This window comes from Neoarius graeffei, chromosome 18, assembly GCF_027579695.1.
Source record: "Neoarius graeffei isolate fNeoGra1 chromosome 18, fNeoGra1.pri, whole genome shotgun sequence".
Taxonomy (NCBI): Eukaryota; Metazoa; Chordata; class Actinopteri; order Siluriformes; family Ariidae; genus Neoarius; species Neoarius graeffei.
In genome coordinates, this window is record NC_083586.1 from 47,325,690 (window position 1) to 47,343,923 (window position 18,234).

General features: G+C 41.1%; 1 protein-coding gene across 1 annotated transcript in view; it reads right to left on the reverse strand.

The window, feature by feature from the left end:
• Positions 1–18,234, reverse strand: part of vps8 (VPS8 subunit of CORVET complex) — a 414,958-nt gene that overhangs the window by 11,981 nt on the left and 384,743 nt on the right. The window contains exon 44 of the mRNA XM_060898945.1: positions 14,275–14,355. Coding sequence (XP_060754928.1) covers positions 14,275–14,355 — 81 coding nt within the window. The remainder of the gene's footprint in view (positions 1–14,274; positions 14,356–18,234) is intronic.

An 18,234-nucleotide genomic window follows, 5' to 3' on the forward strand; every position in this document is an offset into this window, starting at 1 on the left:
CTCTAGAGTTTACACAAAGTGGTGCGAGAAACAAAAAACATTGAGTGAGCGACAGTTCTGTGGGTGGAAACAAACGCCTTGTTGATAAGAGAGGTCAGAGGAAAATGGCCAGATTGGTTCGAGCTGCCAGGAAGGATATAGTAACTCATAGCAACTCTTTACAACCGTGGTGGGCAGAAAAGCATCTCAGCATGCAACAGAAAACCACACTGGGTTCCACTCCTGCAGCCAAGAACAAGAGTCTTAGGGCGTATTCACACCTACGTTGTTTGGTCCGGACCAAACGACCAAACGAACCAAATTTCCCTTGGTCCGGACCTTTTGGGTTGGTCTGAATACAAACCACCGAACTCTGGTCCGGACCAAACAAGCGGACCGAGACCGAGCTGCAAGGTCGGACTCGGTCCGGACCAAAGGAACCCTGGTGCGGACCTTTTAGAGGTGTGAAAGCAGACCGGACCTAATCCGACAGTTTTGCTTTTTTGTACCTCGGGAGCTTCCGTCGTTTGTCGAGCATTATGGGAAACAGAGTCTTGACACTCCACCGCAAAGCGCAAACACTGTTTCGGTTGTCAAGGGAACCTTACAACAGTCGTTTAGTCATTCAGACCAGTGGTAGGCTAGACTACAGAGTACAAAACATGAGTAGGGGGCAAACGTGGGCCGAGGAAGAAACGCGCACCCTTGTGGATATATGGGCAGATGTCCACATATCTGAGCTTTTGGAGAGAACACACAAAAATGCCGACGTGTTTGCTGTATTCAGTGAGAAAATGAAGGAGAAGGGGTTCACGCGCTCCCCAGAACAATGTCGGCTAAAAGTGAAGAAACTCCGTCAGACCTACATTAAAATCAGGGACATCCTTTCAAAAAGTGGCGGTACTAGCGACTTGCGTGAAGAGCCAGAACTGTCACAACACGATGTGCGCTCATCAGCACTATCCTCCGTGACTACTTTTGAACTTAACGCTTTGTGCGCGTGTCGTCTCTGACCAATAGCTGAACGACCTCAGGGTGCGCGGCTTTGTTGACAGATTCTGGTCCGCTTACTAAAATGTACAGTGTGAAAGCGAACCGCACCAAAATGAAAAAAAAAACAAAAAACATTTGGTTCGGACCAAAGCAAGTGAACTATCGAACTATCCTGGTCTGAATACACCCTTAGAATCAAGAACAAGTTCCTATTAAAGTGTCCAGTGAGTGTATATTTCAGACCTGGTCCTCGTCTTAACAGTCAACACTAATAGCAGTAGTGACAATGGAGGAGCTTTAAGTTCTGGTTTAGTTTCAAATTTGTGTTTAGTTTCATGTGAAGAACAATAAAGCAGCTGATTTGGCAGGACATTCCAGGTGCTGCCAAGTTTTCACAGTCCGGTAAAAATGTTCTAGGCTTTGTCCTACATCGTGTATGATCATTATAAACCGTATGCCACTGTATCAAAGAAACTGTGCCACACTTTTTTGGAAATACTATTTAGTATTAAATAGTGCGAGTTTTAACTGAAATTTATGTGCGAGTTGTAACTGAATGACAACTGCATTGAAAGGGGAACTGAAGGCAAATTTTTTTATCATCAAAATTTTCATTTTATTAAATACCGGAATGCATTTTGATCGCTATTTTGTCACTGCTATAGCAAGTTACGAGTGTTTGAAACATGCTATGTAATATATCAGTCCATATGTCAAAGCAATGGTCGTAAACCAGATTTGTTGAGACCTGTGCGAGACATCGTAGGACGGAAGTAAAACGTACAGCGGAATTCAAAGTGACCGACATCTGCCAACGTCGTCAAAAGACGTGCACGCCCTCTTTCGAATGCTGACGTAATCAGTAGCCTAGCCTAACAATAATCAATACCGGACAACGTGCAATATAATGTGCAATATCTCTCCTGCCGCCGCCCTCCCTTCTCCCCACTTTTTTTCTCCCCCCTCCTTCCCCCCTCCCCATATCTTATTCTTTTTATATTTGTATATGTAAATACTTAATTTATTTTAATTTATCTAGAAGTTTTCTCTATTTATTTTCTCTGTTTATCTGTAATGATGCTGCTGGAATCTTAATTTCCCTGAGGGAACCCTCCCAAAGGGATCAATAAAGTTTTATCTAATCTAATCTAATCTAGTAATCAAGCCGGAAGTTTTCCCTGTAACCGAAATTGCTCCCTACTCACTATATAGTGCGGACGCCATTTTGTAGTGCTGTCCGAAACCTTAGTGAGGATTATGTGGGAAATGCGCTCAGTATAATGTGTATTTATCACAAAAATACATGCATGTATTTATTATTTTGAAAACCCACCAGCCGCCTGATCTGGCACGTTTTAATTGTGCGACAGTAATGACGTAAACACCAGCGCGACGAACTCGTCCTTATCCTGTCGTCTTTCCAACTCTTTTCAGTTGGTTTGACGTTGTACGGAATAATCTCCATCATTGATGAAACTGGCAAATCTCAAAATTAATCTAAATTGGAATGATACGGCGATCTGGTCACTGTGTAAACAGTTTTCAAAATGGTGGCGCTGGCACTTCATGTTTACTCTGACAAGACTGAAGTACTTGTGCTAGGACCACATACAGCTAGAAGTCAGTTTTCTGATTACACAGTGACTCTGGATGGCCTTTCTGTTTCTTCACGTGCAGCAGTAAAAGACCTTGGAGTGATTATTGACCCCAGTCTTTCATTCAAAACTCACATTGATAACATCACCCGGATAGCTTTCTTTCATCTCAGAAATATTGCTAAGATAAGAAATTTAATGTCATTGCATGATGCAGAAAAACTAGTCCATGCTTTCGTTACCTCCGGGTTGGATTATTGTAATGCCTTACTGTCTGGATGTTCCAATAAGTGCATAAACAAGCTCCAGTTAGTTCAAAATGCAGCAGCAAGACTCCTTACTAGAACTAGAAAATATGACCACATCACCCCTGTCTTATCCACACTGCATTGGCTCCCAATCAAATTTCGTATTGATTATAAAATACTACTATTGACCTTTAAAGCACTAAATAGTCTCGCACCACAGTACCTGAGTGAACTTCTGCTCCTCTATGACCCGCCACGCCTACTTAGATCAAAAGGTGCAGGCTATCTGCTGGTACCTTATATAGTGAAGGCTACATCAGGGGGCGGAGCCTTTTCTTACAAAGCCCCACAGTTATGGAACAGCCTTCCAAGTAATGTTCGGGAATCAGACACAGTCTCAGCATTTAAGTCTCGGCTGAAAACATATCTGTTTAGTCAAGTCTTTTGTTAATGGTGTTTGAGATAAAGGTGTAGATCTGAAGGGTCCTCAGACATAGAGTGTTTTGGTAAACTGGGATGTATGGATGCTGTCAGTCCCCACTCGCTTGCTCACTCGAGTTTGTTGACGGTGTAGTGGCTGGCTGCTTTATGTCCCGGGGCTCCCTCATGCCTGTGTTACCTTCTGGCTCTCTCCTTTTAGTTATGCTGTCATAGTTAGTTGCCGGAGTCCCTGCTTGTACTCAGTGCAATATGTATACTGTTCCTACTTATTCAGGTGACATTGGGCATACCTAACAACCTGTGTTTTCTTTCCCTCCCCCCCACCCCAAATCGGTCCCTCTGAGTTACATGGAGTCAACAGGAAATCTTTTGGTGGAGAGGGTGGAGACCTCGACTGGCTATCGTAGCCTGCAGGGAATTGGCCGTCAGACATTCTGTCGCATGTCCCAGACCCGGTGAAATGTAACTGAATTGTCTTGGCCAGCCCTAAGGGTCCCATCTGCATCTCATCATTGCTGAGGAGTGTGCTCCCATCACCCAATCAAGCATCCAGCCAGAGCAGGTCATGATATATTTTACCATATTAACATGCCATTGTTGTGTGTTATGCCTGATGTAAAGACTCTCGTCTCTGCGAGCCTACCACACAGATTTAATACTTGTCATTTTTAGGGCATACCTAACAACCTGTGTTTTCTTTCTCTCCCCCCAATCTGTCCCTCTGAGTTACATGTTGATCCTGGGATTGAGATGCTGGCCTCTTCTGCCCCTCGGACCTGCTTGATCCATCCTGGTGCCCTGTGTCTGGTCGGAGTTTTATTGCCCCACTCCTGTGAAGGACGGCCCCATGAGGACAGTTGAGGGTTATACCTGTTAAAACTGTTAATATTATAGTCATGTTGTCTGTTGTTGCCCAAATGAGGATGGGTTCCCTTTTGAGTCTGGTTCCTCTCGAGGTTTCTTCCTCATGTCGTCTGAGGGAGTTTTTCCTTGCCACCGTCGCCACAGGCTTGCTCATTGGGGATAGATTAGGGATAAAATTAGCTCATGTTTTAAGTCGTTCAAATTCTGTAAAGCTGCTTTGCGACAATGTTTATTGTTAAAAGCGCTATACAAATAAACTTGATTTGATTTGATGTTTGAAGTCTCATACAAGTCTCGTGAAGATCGCGTGGATAAGCGACGCCTGCTGTGGACCAAACGAACTACATTCAACATGGCTAAAAACCAAAAAGGCTGAGAAGTGTAATAGAATATACCAATATGAGTCACGATATAAGGTTACTAAAACCGAAAACGTAATTGAATAACAAATTTATCAAAAGTCTATTTCTCATTTTATTAAATATAGGAATGCATTTCTGATAGCTATTTTGTCGCTGCTATAGCAAGTTACGAGTGTTTGAAATATGCTCTGTAATATATCAGTCCATATACTGTATCAAAGCGACGGCCATAAACGAGATTCGTTGAGACCTGTGTGAGACATTGTAGGATGGAAGTAAAACGTACAGCGGAAATCAAAGTGACCAACATCTGCCAACGCCGTCAAAACCTCCATCGAATGCTGACGTAATCAAGCCGGAAGTTTTGTTTGTTTTGATAGCAATCAGGAAAGTTTGAAAAAAGTAGGCAGTAATCATCATTTAAACTCGTTTTTGTGCAATATTTCGTTTGGAAAACAGTTTTCAAAATGGCGGCACTGACACCTGGCTGACACTTCACGTTTCGAAGTCTCGCACAAGTCTCGTGAAGATCGTGTGGATAAGCGACGCCTGCCGTGGACCAAACGAACTAAACTCAACACGGCTAAAAACCGAATAGGCCGATAAGTACAATATTTAATTGCAATTAGTTGCCAATACGAGTCACGATATAAAGTTACTAAAACCGAAAATGTAATTGAATAACACGTTAATTAAGAAATAAAGCAAGTTTAAAAATGACTTCAGTTCTCCTTTAACCAATCAGACCAACACACCATTTGCAGATCCACCCATACAGCCAATAAGCTATAACAATGAAAACGATGGCAAAATTTGAGATCACAGATTTATTTCCATGCACTCACCTTACACACACACACACACACACACACACACACACACACAGAATTAATCAAACTGGAAGACATTTCTTTACAATAGATATGTGAGCACATAGTCCCTCTCTCTCTCCCTCTCTCACACACACCCCTGCACTCGAGGAAACTGAAGGTAGAACCAGAACATTTTAATGATTAGATAAACCTTAACATCTTTACACTGTGTGTGTGTGTGTGTGTGTGTGTGTGTGTGTGTGTGTGTGAGAGAGAGAGACACAGAGAGAGAGAGAGAGAGAGAGAGAGACTGGATGAGAGTCAGGGTTGGACTCATTTTGAATAGAAACATGAGTAGAGACTGATGCTTCTCTAAGATGTATATGAGAGAGTTAAAAGACCCCCGAGGTTGTCGTCATGGAAACAGTCATATGATCTCTTAATGTGATTCAGAGTGCATGTTCTTATAAAAGAGTCATATTGTATTAACCAGTCAATGTATAGAGAAGTATAAACACCGTAACAAAGAGAGGGGAAATTGACACAGACGTACTCTCGGATCCTCAGAATTTAATTTGATTTTGATTCAAGGTGCCTGGATATGATTATAAATCAATTCATTATTTATTTTGATGAATCAAGATGCTTGTCACCAAAATGATTTTTTTTTTATTGTCTGGAATAATAACAAAAATATCTTTGAATACACAACTGGCTCAAAACACCACTTGTAACACAATACCCCCAAATCTACAGCCATAACACTAGACTCATAATGTTAAACCCCGACACTGAGCTTGGAACAACAGACCTGCGACACTAGACTTGTTAAACAGCAAACTCGTAATACTAGACTCAGAACACAACACTTAGAACACTAGATGCTAACCTTCAACCCATAGTGCTCGGCCTTTAATCCTGGACCTGTGAGACGAGACCCATATCACTAGAATTGCGATACCAGACCTATAACAGTAGAATCATAACTCATGATATTATATCCATAAAGCTCGACACGAAACACTAGGCCTTTAATTTCTTCTTAATATCATACTGCTGTCACACAATGAGGGATTGATAAACGTTGATCGAATAATATCTTATCCTTTGTGACACCACACCCATAACGCTAGACTTTTAACACTAAACTCATTACTCTTGAACTGCAACACTGGATTTGTAACACTATACTAAAACACTAGACTTGAAACATACAGTCATAACATTAAGTCATACCACAAAACTCGTAACGCTAGCAAAACTTGTAACACTTAGTCATAAAAACAAAGTCCTAACACGACACTCGGAACACAAGACTTGTACTGCCAGACGTGTAACACTAAAGTCAAAACATTAAGTGTTACCACCAATCTCATAACACTAGACCCATAATGCCAGACACTACAGTCGGCACACAAAACTCATAATGCTATGCTTGTAACCCTAAAGTTATAACACAAAACTTGTAATAATAATATATTTGTAACCCTAAAGTCATCACACTAAACTTGTAGCGCTATACTTGTAACACAAATGTTACCCTAAAGTCATAATACAAATCTTGTAACTCTATAGACCCCTTTCACTGACGTCACCCGAAACCGGAAGTAAAGAGACCCTGCGCCATTTTGGAAGAAGAACAAACTCGTGATTAGGGGATAATAACGGCAGCGGTATGTGAACCCACGAGAATAAAGTGGAGTGGCAAACGAATTAAACAAACAAATCTGAGCTGTTTTATTTATGATTTATTGGCCCAACAGTAGACTTGAAAGAAACCTGTGTGAGACTTGGCAAAAAACTGTGGATATAATGGATAAGTCTGTGCATGATCTGCGGACACTTTGAGGTAAGCAAACGCAAGAAATTCAGATTTAAAACATGCTAAATTGGCCCCAAGTTGATAACTGTATGAGGAGCAAGCCTCCCAGACTTCTACAATTTAATAATAATAATAATTTAGGATGGTTTGGGGCTTGCTCGCTGCTGCCAGGTTGGTTGTTGAGTAGCCTGACTGTTTTTTTTTTCCTTGCGTGTGGTATCATTGTTGACGCGAGGTTGTTTTTTGAACATGCCAATGCGGACACGATTTCCCCTGATGAGTTATGACTTCAGACGCGATGCGTGTGTGGAGTCCGCGTGATGTGCGTAAGATAGGCTTCTCATGTGTTTGGAGATCCGCGCTCCGAGACAAGCGCAAGCACACACACCCCCAAGGGAAAAAAAGGGACCCCCCGAAAATATCGGCATAGTTCGAACACTGAGTGTAGGCACTGGGTGTAAACAACAAATAGTTTACAATGTCTGGGTAGCAAACAGATGGCAGAATTGGTGTCAGGTCCTCCTTATGTTTCCATTCTCCCTTGCCGCGAGTCTTATCATATGGGTCAAACCCATCAACCACAGCCAGTTTCTCCACATACCGTGCCCTTTCTGCAGCTGGTAATGTACTCACATAACCCGAATTATCAGCCATCGTGTCACTTTACTCTCACTCGTACTTTGTTTTATATTGTGAGTGCATGTACTTGGTCTTCCAATATGGCGCCTAACAAAATCTCGCGGCGCGGTGACGTCATGTGAAAGGGGTCTATACTTGTAACCCGAAAGTCATCACACTAAACCTGCAACGCTATACTTGTAATTTTAAAGTCATAACACAAAACTCGTAACACTAGATGTCACCCTAGTCAACTCAGTAAACTTCGCTATACTTGTAACCCTAAAGTCACAACACAAAACTTGCAACAATATATTTGTAACCCTAAAGTCATAACACACACACACAAAAAAAACCTCATAACACTAGATTTGTCACCCTAGAGCCGTCACAGTAAACTTGTAACGCTATACTTGCAACCCGAACGTCATCACAGTGAACTTGTAACGCTATACTTATAGCCCGATAGGCATAACACAAATCTCATAAAGCTATACTTATAACCCTGAAGTCATAAAACCAAACTCATAACAATATATTTATAACCCAAGTCATAACACTAAACTTATAATTCTATACTTGTAACCCTAAAGCCATAACACACAACTCGTAACAAGATGTCACCCTAGAGTCATCACACTAAACTCGTAGCGCTATACTTGTAACCCAACAGGCATAACACAAATCTCAAAACTATACTTATAACCCTGAAATCATAACACAAAACTCGTAATGTTACACATCTAACCCTAAAGCTATAACACTAGACTCATCATAACATAAAACTTGTAATATTAGATTTGTAACCCTAGAGTCATAGCACAAAACTCCTAACATTATATTTGTAACCTTAGTCACAACATGACTCAAAACATTAGCTTTGCACTCTAAAGTCATCACACCAAACCTGGAACACTATACTTTTAACCTGTCATAACACCAATCTCGTAACACTAGATTTGTAACCCTGAAGTCATAACAAAAAATCTCGTAATGTTATACGGCTAACCCTAAAGCCATAACACAACTCATATTTGTAACCCGTCATCACACTAAACTCGTAACGCTATATTTATAACCCTAAAGTCATAACATAAAACTCAACATAAGATTTGCAACCCTAAAGTCATAACATAAAACTCATATTAGATTTGTAACCCTAGAGTCATAGCACAAAACTCATAACATTATAGTTGTAACCTTATGCCGCTTTTCCACTACCAACGCGGCTGAGTTGGGCTGAGCCGTGCCGTGCTGAGTTGGGCTGAGTCGAGCTGAGTGGGGCTGTTGGAGTTGCATTTCGACTACAACCGCGCTGAACCGTGCTGGCTGGAAGTGGGTGGACACATTGGGTGGAGTTAGCGAAAGTGGGTGGACGTCACGTGATGTCGTTAGGCGGCGCAAACAGTGACATCAGTGATCTTTTAAGCGGTAGTCTCACGACCCGGATAGTAAACAATAAACATGGAGGACATGGAGTCGTTAGTGTTGCTGGTCTTGGTGCTGTGGCTTGTTGTCACCGACAACGCCAACAGATACTGGCAAGAGCGTATAGATGAGGCGAGGCGCATAAGGCTTCAGAAATTCTCGTAATTCGTAATTCTCCTTCCGGGTTTGCGGTGTTTACAGATCCCAGCGTGCTCGCGGGGCGTGTGTGGGCATGTGAGAACACTCCTCCTCACCAATCAGTGCACAGGGGAGTGTCTCCTCACGCCCCTAGCCCCACTCGGCTCGGCTCTCTTCAGCCCCACTCCAAAACCGTGTGAGTTTTGGGTGCTAAGCAGGGCTGAAGCGAGCTGAGTCGTGCTGCTCTAAGGTAGTCGAAACGCGAGCCGTGTCGCGCTGAAGTGAGCTGAAAAAGGGTAGTGGAAAAGGGCCATTAGTCATAACATAACTCAAAACATGAGATTTGTACTCTAAAGTCATCACACTAAACCTGGAACACTATACTTTTACCCTGTCATAACACCAATCTCGTAACACTAGATTTGTAACCCCGAAGTCATAACAAAAAATCTCGTAATGTTATACGGCTAACCCTAAAGCCATAACACAACTCATATTTGTAACCCGTCATCACACTAAACTTGTAACGCTATATTTATAACCCTAAAGTCATAACATAAAACTCAACATAAGATTTGCAACCCTAAAGTCATAACATAAAACTCATATTAGATTTGTAACCCTAGAGTCATAGCACAAAACTCATAACATTATATTTGTAACCTTAGTCATAACATAACTCAAAACATGAGATTTGCACTCTAAAGTCATCACACTAAACCTGGAACACTATACTTTTAACCTGTCATAACACCAATCTCCTAACACTAGATTTGTAACCCTGAAGTCATAACACAAAACTCAATGTTATACGGCTAACCCCAAAGCCATAACACTAAACTCATATTTGTAACCCGTCATCATACGAAACTCGTAATGCTAAAGTCATCACATAAAACTCATAACATTAGATTTGTAACCCTACAGTCATAGCACAAAACTCATAACATATTTGTAACCTTAGTCATAACTCAAAACATTAGATTTGTACTCTAAAGTCATCACATTAACCCTTTGGTGACTGACCCCTTGAAAATGGTTCCTCCAGGAACTATGACTTTTCAGTTGTCAAGACAACAGAAGAACTAAAATACAAAAACAAAGATACGTCACAATGCTCTTGTGCACAAAAAATGCTCTTGTATTTTAGTTTTTCCGTTGTCTTGACGACTGAAACGTCATCGTTCCTGGAGGAACCATGTTCAAGGGGTCAGTCACCAAAGGGTTAAACTTATAACGCTACACTTGTCACCCTAAAGTCATCACACTAAACCTGTAACACTAGATTTGCAACCCTGAAGTCATAACACAAAACTCGTAACGTAACACAAAACTTCTAACCCGAAAGTCATCACACTAAACCCATAACACTATATTTGTAACCCAAGTCATAACACAAATCTCATAACTTATGACTTTAGAGTTACGAGTATAAACACAAAACTTGGAACAATATATTTGTAACCCAACTCATCACACTAAACTCATAACTCTATACTTGTAGCCCTAAAATCATAACACAAAACTCGTAACACGAGATATATATAACCCTAAAGTCATCACACTAAACTTGTTACACTTGTAACCCCAAAGTTAAAACACACAACTCGTAACTCTATACTTGTAACATTAAATCAAATAACAGACCAATAACAATTAATTCGTAACACTAGACTTATCGCTCACTTGTAGGCCTGTAAGCCTAGATCAGTATTACTACACATTTAATACGAAGGTAAGGCCTAGAAAAAAAACCTGTGTGTTTCCGGTCGCCTGCCCGACCCTGCTAAAACCTCACCGACCCTGTACATATTTTAACTAGTTCACTCAATAAAGAACTCAATTTCTAAACAAAATACATAGAGAAAATGATCAACAACGTGACATGCAGTCTGTGTGGACTCGTTTACTTAAGACGAAACACAAAAAAAATCCGTTCCGGGTGCTGCCATGTTGATCGGTGTTATCACGATCACATTATCACTTACGGGAGTTTGTCGAGACAAGAACGAGAACATGACGACCACCAGTGGCACCATGATTTTTAAAATTAACTTATGTTGTAATTTTTCAATAATTTCGTCCTTTAACCCATTGACGCCGGATGCTGCGTCACGCAACATTGCCCCTAGCGCCGGTTGTTGCATGACGCAGCATTGTTGATTTGTCATTATTTTCAAGACTCATCTATGTGTTAACAAATGTGTTAACAAATGTGTTAGTGTTAATGCTGAATGAGCATGATCCAATAAAAGCAGAGAATTGTATCTTTTAAATGCAACTTATTTCATGTCTTTATGTGCTTCAGAGGCTGAGATATTTAATTTTTCATAGGCGGTTTCAATTAATTATTTTTATTTCAGAAAACCCTCAGGAAGATGGGGACCTTTTTCTAAAAACTGGCTTAGGCATTTGCAGACGTTTTTTTGCAGGCGTTTCAGGCGTCAATGGGTTAAATCAAATCTCAATTTAATTCAAATTTATAATTTACACCACCCAACACAAGATATAGCACACAACCTTAAAACATCCACTGTATCAGAAGACATAGGTCACACACGACCGTCAACAACGGCCCCACATGGAATAGAAATAGCCGAGGATATAAATCTGGGTGATCTGCTCCATCGGTAAGTATTTTATCACGAGTGTGAAGCCGCATAGTCAACATAGAAAATTAAAAAAATAATAATAATAATTCTACAGAAGCCGCGAGAGGCCCTTCATATAATCTTTTTTTATTCACCTTGTTATCCCGAGATAACGACATAATTAATTCAGGATCTCGAGAAAACAACACAACTAATTCGAGATCTCGAGAAAACAAAACCGTTATTTCGAGATCTCGAGAAAACAAAATTATTTCATGATCTCGAGTAAACAGCTGAGAAATGGTTCATTCAGGTGCGCCAAGAGACTTGTGATATGCTGACTTTGGGGCTATTTCTCATTCTGTACAGACGCAACTTTGGTCATCCATTTCTCAGCTGTTTACTCGAGATCATGAAATAATAGTTTTGTTTTCTCAAGATCACGGAATAATTTTGTTTTCTCGAGATCTCGAAATAACGGTTTTGTTTTCTCGAGATCTCAAAATAACGGTTGTTTTCTCGAGATCTTGAATTAGTTGTGTTGTTTTCTCGAGATCCTGAATTAATTATGTCGTTATCTCGGAATAACGGTTTTGTTTTCTCGAGATCTCGAATTAGTTGTGTTGTTTTCTCGAGATCCTGAATTAATTGTGTCATTATCTCGGAATAACGGTTTTGTTTTCTCGAGATCTCGAATTAGTTGTGTCGTTTTCTCGAGATCCGGAATTATGTCGTTATCTCGGAATAACGGTTTTGTTTTCTCGAGATCCTGAATTAATTATGTCGTTATCTCGGAATAACGGTTTTGTTTTCTCGAGATCTCGAATTAGTTGTGTTGTTTTCTCGAGATCCTGAATTAATTGTGTCGTTATCTCGGAATAACGGTTTTGTTTTCTCGAGATCTCGAATTAGTTGTGTCGTTTTCTCGAGATCCGGAATTAATTATGTCGTTATCTCGGAATAACGGTTTTGTTTTCTCGAGATCCTGAATTAATTATGTCGTTATCTCGGAATAACGGTTTTGTTTTCTCGAGATCTCGAAATAACGGTTGTTTTCTCGAGATCTCGAATTAGTTGTGTTGTTTTCTCGAGATCCTGAATTAATTGTGTCGTTATCTCGGAATAACGGTTTTGTTTTCTCGAGATCTCGAATTAGTTGTGTCGTTTTCTCGAGATCCGGAATTAATTATGTCGTTATCTCGGAATAACGGTTTTGTTTTCTCGAGATCCTGAATTAATTATGTCGTTATCTCGGAATAACGGTTTTGTTTTCTCGAGATCTCGAATTAGTTTTGTTTTCTCGAGATCCTGAATTAATTATGTCGTTATCTCGGAATAACGGTTTTGTTTTCTCGAGATCTCGAATTAGTTGTGTTGTTTCCTCGAGATCCGGAATTAATTATGTCGTTATCTCGGGATAACAAGGTGAATAAAAAAAGATTATATGAAGGGCCTCTCGCGGCTTCCGTAAAAATCCGACCGTCCTACCCTAAATTTTTTTTGAAGTGTTGACAGGAAACACAGAATTTTTTTTCTAGGCCTAAGTCAAAAAGTTCGAAGACAGATGCTATCATTTCAAAAGGTGTGAAAGACATCCCGCAGAATTCTACAAAGAAGGAATTCTCCGATGGAAACACAGCTTGCAGAACTGTTTAGACTTAAATGGAGGATATGTAGAGAAATAGCTTTGTTCTTTTCATAAATCAAGATTTTTTTCAATTTGTCTTAAAACTTTTTGACTTACCCTCGTGTTAATCTTGTAGAAACACTTACAATTAGAGGCTAACGCTAGACCCTTATCCTAGACCACAACACTTTTTTTAATAGGAGTCTTTAATCAGACCTGTAACGTCAGACCAATAACAGACTGGAAACATGATAAACCAGTATTAAACTCTAAAACTAGAAAACACAACACAAGCTCTATGTCAGATATAACCAGGATTAAATTGTTCATTTCAGGTCAGATTGACCAGGATCACGGTAGATTTGATCAAATCGGGTCAGACGTACCACGCATACAAACGTGAGAGTGAACATTGAACAGGACATCCAAAGGAGGAGCACAGACAGGAACCTTACATGTCCGTGTGTATGAGATCCATCACCGCTTTGATGGACTGAAGCGGTGTGTTATGTAATACACTCTTAGGGGAGAGAGTGAGAGGAAGACAGAGTGAGAGGCAGAGGTTTGCATCCTCGTTCTGTGCGCTGAGACTGATAAGAAGAGACAACGAAAAGAAAGGCATCATATCAAACCCGTATAGACAGCACGCATGGTACAGAGGAACAAATATTCTGCTGGTGATAAAGAAAGGATTATATCTATTGAAGGCGCACTGAGAGTGGGAGTAGGAACATGTGTGGGTGTGATGTGTCTTACTCTGGAGGGTCCTCTGTACATGCAGCGCAGCTGGTCCCACGCCTGCGTCTGCTGCGCGTCTAGCGTCACTTCAGTCAGCTCCTGCAGCAGGACGGAGACGATCAATTAGTAACGACTGCCAGCGCTTCCCTTCCGTTCACACCACTTTAATATTCTAAAAGCGATATTACATTTAAACGGTTAATGATTTTCAACAGGCAGTTAGTGAATCTCAGAGGGTGCTCTATTGAGCACGTCAATTATAACCCTATACAGCAAGCACATATAGTGAATAAAAAGCCATTCGGGATGATAATTAAATGGAAGTAGACTTTAAGTCAATAGCACTGTATATATGTTTTGACATCAAGGCTAACTTGACTGTACATACAAACCAAAACTTTGTATTGGCTTCTGATGTTATGTCATCAAGCAGGAAACTAATTACAGCACTATTCACTCGACAAAAACAAACAAACAAGCAAGCAAGCAAAAAAAAAAAAAAAACACAAAACCCTGATCCGTACTAAAAAATAAATTGGGTTGCTTGGATTTTGTGCAAAGAAAAACATGGATAAAAGCTGCAAAAAAAAAAAAAGTCATTAAAAGTCAGAACGGTGGCGTTAATTGGACATTAAGTGACATTTTCCGGCTTGACAGCATGTTAGAGAACCAGACAAGTTATTACTAACTGACGGCTTTGGCATTTACACAATGCTGAAAAGAGAAGAAATACAAGTGTTTGTTTGGGTTCAGTATACTTTCACTTGCACTTCCATAGCTCTTACGATTAGATGTATAGTCCAAGAGGAGCAAAAGGGCCACCCTTTACCTTCACACAAGTGCTATTCTTTCTTGAAGAGGACGCAGTCATCATGTCGGCTTACTCTAACAGCACTCAATCAAGGACGAGCTCAAGACCACCAGAAGAAAAGAGCTGAGATGATCACTGCTTGAGCCCACACAAGGACATGCTCCACTCAGGCCAAGTTTACATTAGACCGTATCTGTCTCGTTTTCTTCGCGGATGCACTGTCCGTTTACATTAAACCGCCTGGAAACGCCGGGAAACGGGAATCCGCCAGCGTCCACGTATTCAATCCAGATCGTGTCTGGTCCGGTGCTGTGTAAACATTGAGAATACGCGGATACGCTGTGCTGAGCTCTAGCTGGCGTCGTCATTGGACAACGTCACTGTAACATCCACCTTCCTGATTCGCTGGCGTTGGTCATGTGACGCGACTGCTGAAAAATGGCGCGGACTTCCGCCTTGTATCACCTTTCATTAAAGAGTATAAAAGTATGAAAATACTGCAAATACTGATGCAAATACTGCCCATTGTGTAGTTATGATGGTCTTTAGGCTTGCCATCCTTCCACTTGCAAGTGGTAAGTGACTTGCACACAGCGGCTCAGTCCCGAATCACTGCTCGTGCGCTTCACTCGCGCGCTCTGTGAGCTGCGCAGGGCCGGAGTGCGCACCCTCCAGAGGGCACTCGCTGCTCAGGGCGGAGTGATTTGGAGCGCAGCCGCTGAGGAGGAAGCGATGAGCCGCACTGACACATTTCAACTTGCGTGCCGAATTAGTCATGTGATTAGCGTATCCGTGTACTGGCGTTGCTGTGTGCACGCGAATCGTGTATTGGCGTTGCTGTGTGCACGCTAATCGTTTTTAAAAATGTTAATCTGATGATCCGCTGATACGGTCTAATGTAAACCCCACTTCAGGGAAGTGATACTGCTCCATCAGAATGACCACCGCACATCACAACCACCGTCTCCCACTCACATTTTCCTTCTGCTTTGGACTTTCGAATGAAATTTCAAGTGAACTTTCACTTGCACTTCGGTTTCTCTATTCTCTATAATCGGTTTCTCGATTTTCTCAGTACTTCAGAAAAAAGTGTGGAAATTCATGTCTGTAGTAATCACACATAAGGTACTGATGTGGTTGACACAAATTAGAAAGACCCCCCCCCATGAAAAACACTAGAAGAGCACATCTTTCAGACACTAAATTGCTCTCGAGTATAAAGCTCATTTCCTACTGTTTTGTAGAAAATTCACCACTTCAAGCTCATTATCTTTAAGACGTCGGTGCCGACACGGAGCTTAGCAGCGGCTGCAGCCGAAGACAAAATGGCAAGGAAAGACCAGGCAAATTGCAGGATGTGGCCAATAAGACAGCAGGACGCATGTCTGTTTTGTAGTTTTGTCCAAGAAAGATGGAAAAACAAACAGCATTATGTGAACTGCATCATTATTTGTGTGGTGAAAAGGAAGGTAATGACTGATGTCTGTCTTCTAGTTTTAGAACAGCATTCTATGGTGCAAAACAAGTGCCAAAAGAAAACAGCTGGTGTGCTGCAGAGGTACAATGTCTTCTCGGCCAACAAACAGAAGCTAGATGATGGATTCTCTAAAATGAATTAGCTGGGATTGTGGATCATCTCCAAGTGATATGTGATTTCTACAAACACAAAAGATTTGGTTAATTTCTGTTGACACGTTTCTCAACAATAGTTCTTGATACACTACTCTCGTAGAGTGGTGCTTGAAAGTTTGTGAACCCTTTAGAATTTTCTATATTTCTGTATAAATATGACCTAAAACATCATCAGATTTTCACACAAGTAGATAAAGAGAACCCAGTTAAACAAATGAGACAAAAATATTATACTTGGTCATTTATTTATTGAGGAAAATGATCCAATATTACATATCTGTGAGTGGCAAAAGTATGTGAACCTCTAGGATTAGCAGTTAATATGAAGGTGAAATTAGAGTCAGGTGTTTTCAATCAATGGGATGACAATCAGGTGTGAGTGGGCACCCTGTTTTATTTAAAGAACAGGGATCTATCAAAGTCTGATCTTCACAACACGTTTGTGGAAGTGTATCATGGCAAGAACAAAGGAGATTCCTGAGGACCTCAGAAAAACCCTTGTTGATGCTCATCAGGCTGGAAAAGGTTACAAAGCCATCTCTAAAGAGTTTGGACTCCACCAATCCACAGTCAGACAGATTGTGTACAAATGGAGGAAATTCAAGACCATTGTTACCCTCCCCAGGAGTGGTCAACCAACAAAGATCACTCCTAAGAGCAAGGTGTGTAATAGTCAGCGAGGTCACAAAGGACCCCAGGGTAACTTCTAAGCAACTGAAGGCCTCTCTCACATTAGCCAAATGTTCATGAGTCCACCATCAGGAGAACACTGAACAACAATGGTGTGCATGGCAGGGTTGCAAGGAGAAAGCCACTGCTCTCCAAAAAGAACATTGCTGCTCATCTGCAGTTCACTAAAGATCACATGGACAAGCCAGAAGGCTATTGGAAAAATGTTTTGTGGACGGATGAGACCAAAATAAAACTTTCTGGTTTAAATGAGAAGCATTATGTTTGAAGAAAGGAAAACCCTGCATTCTAGCATAAGAACCTTATCCCATCTGTGAAACATGGTGGTGGTAGTATCATGGTTTGGGCCCGTTTTGCTGCATCTGGGCCAGGACGGCTTGCCATCATTGATGGAACAATGAATTCTGAATTATACCAGCGAATTCTAAAGGAAAATGTCAGGACATCTGTCCATGAACTGAATCTCAAGAGAAGGCGGGTCATGCAGCAAGACAACGACCCTAAGCACACAAGTCGTTCTACCAAAGAATGGTTAAAGAAGAATAAAGTGAATGTTTTGGAATGGCCAAGTCAAAGTCCTGACCTTAATCCAATCGAAATGTTGTGGAAGGACCTGAAGCGAGCAGTTCATGTGAGGAAACCCACCAACATCCCAGAGTTGAAGCTGTTCTGTACGGAGGAATGGGCTAAAATTCCTCCAAGCCGGTGTGCAGGACTGATCAACAGTTACCGCAAACATTTATTTGCAGTTATTGCTGCACAAGGGGGTCACACCAGATACTGAACGCAAAGGTTCACATACTTTTGCCACTCACAGATATGGAATATTGGATCATTTTCCTCAA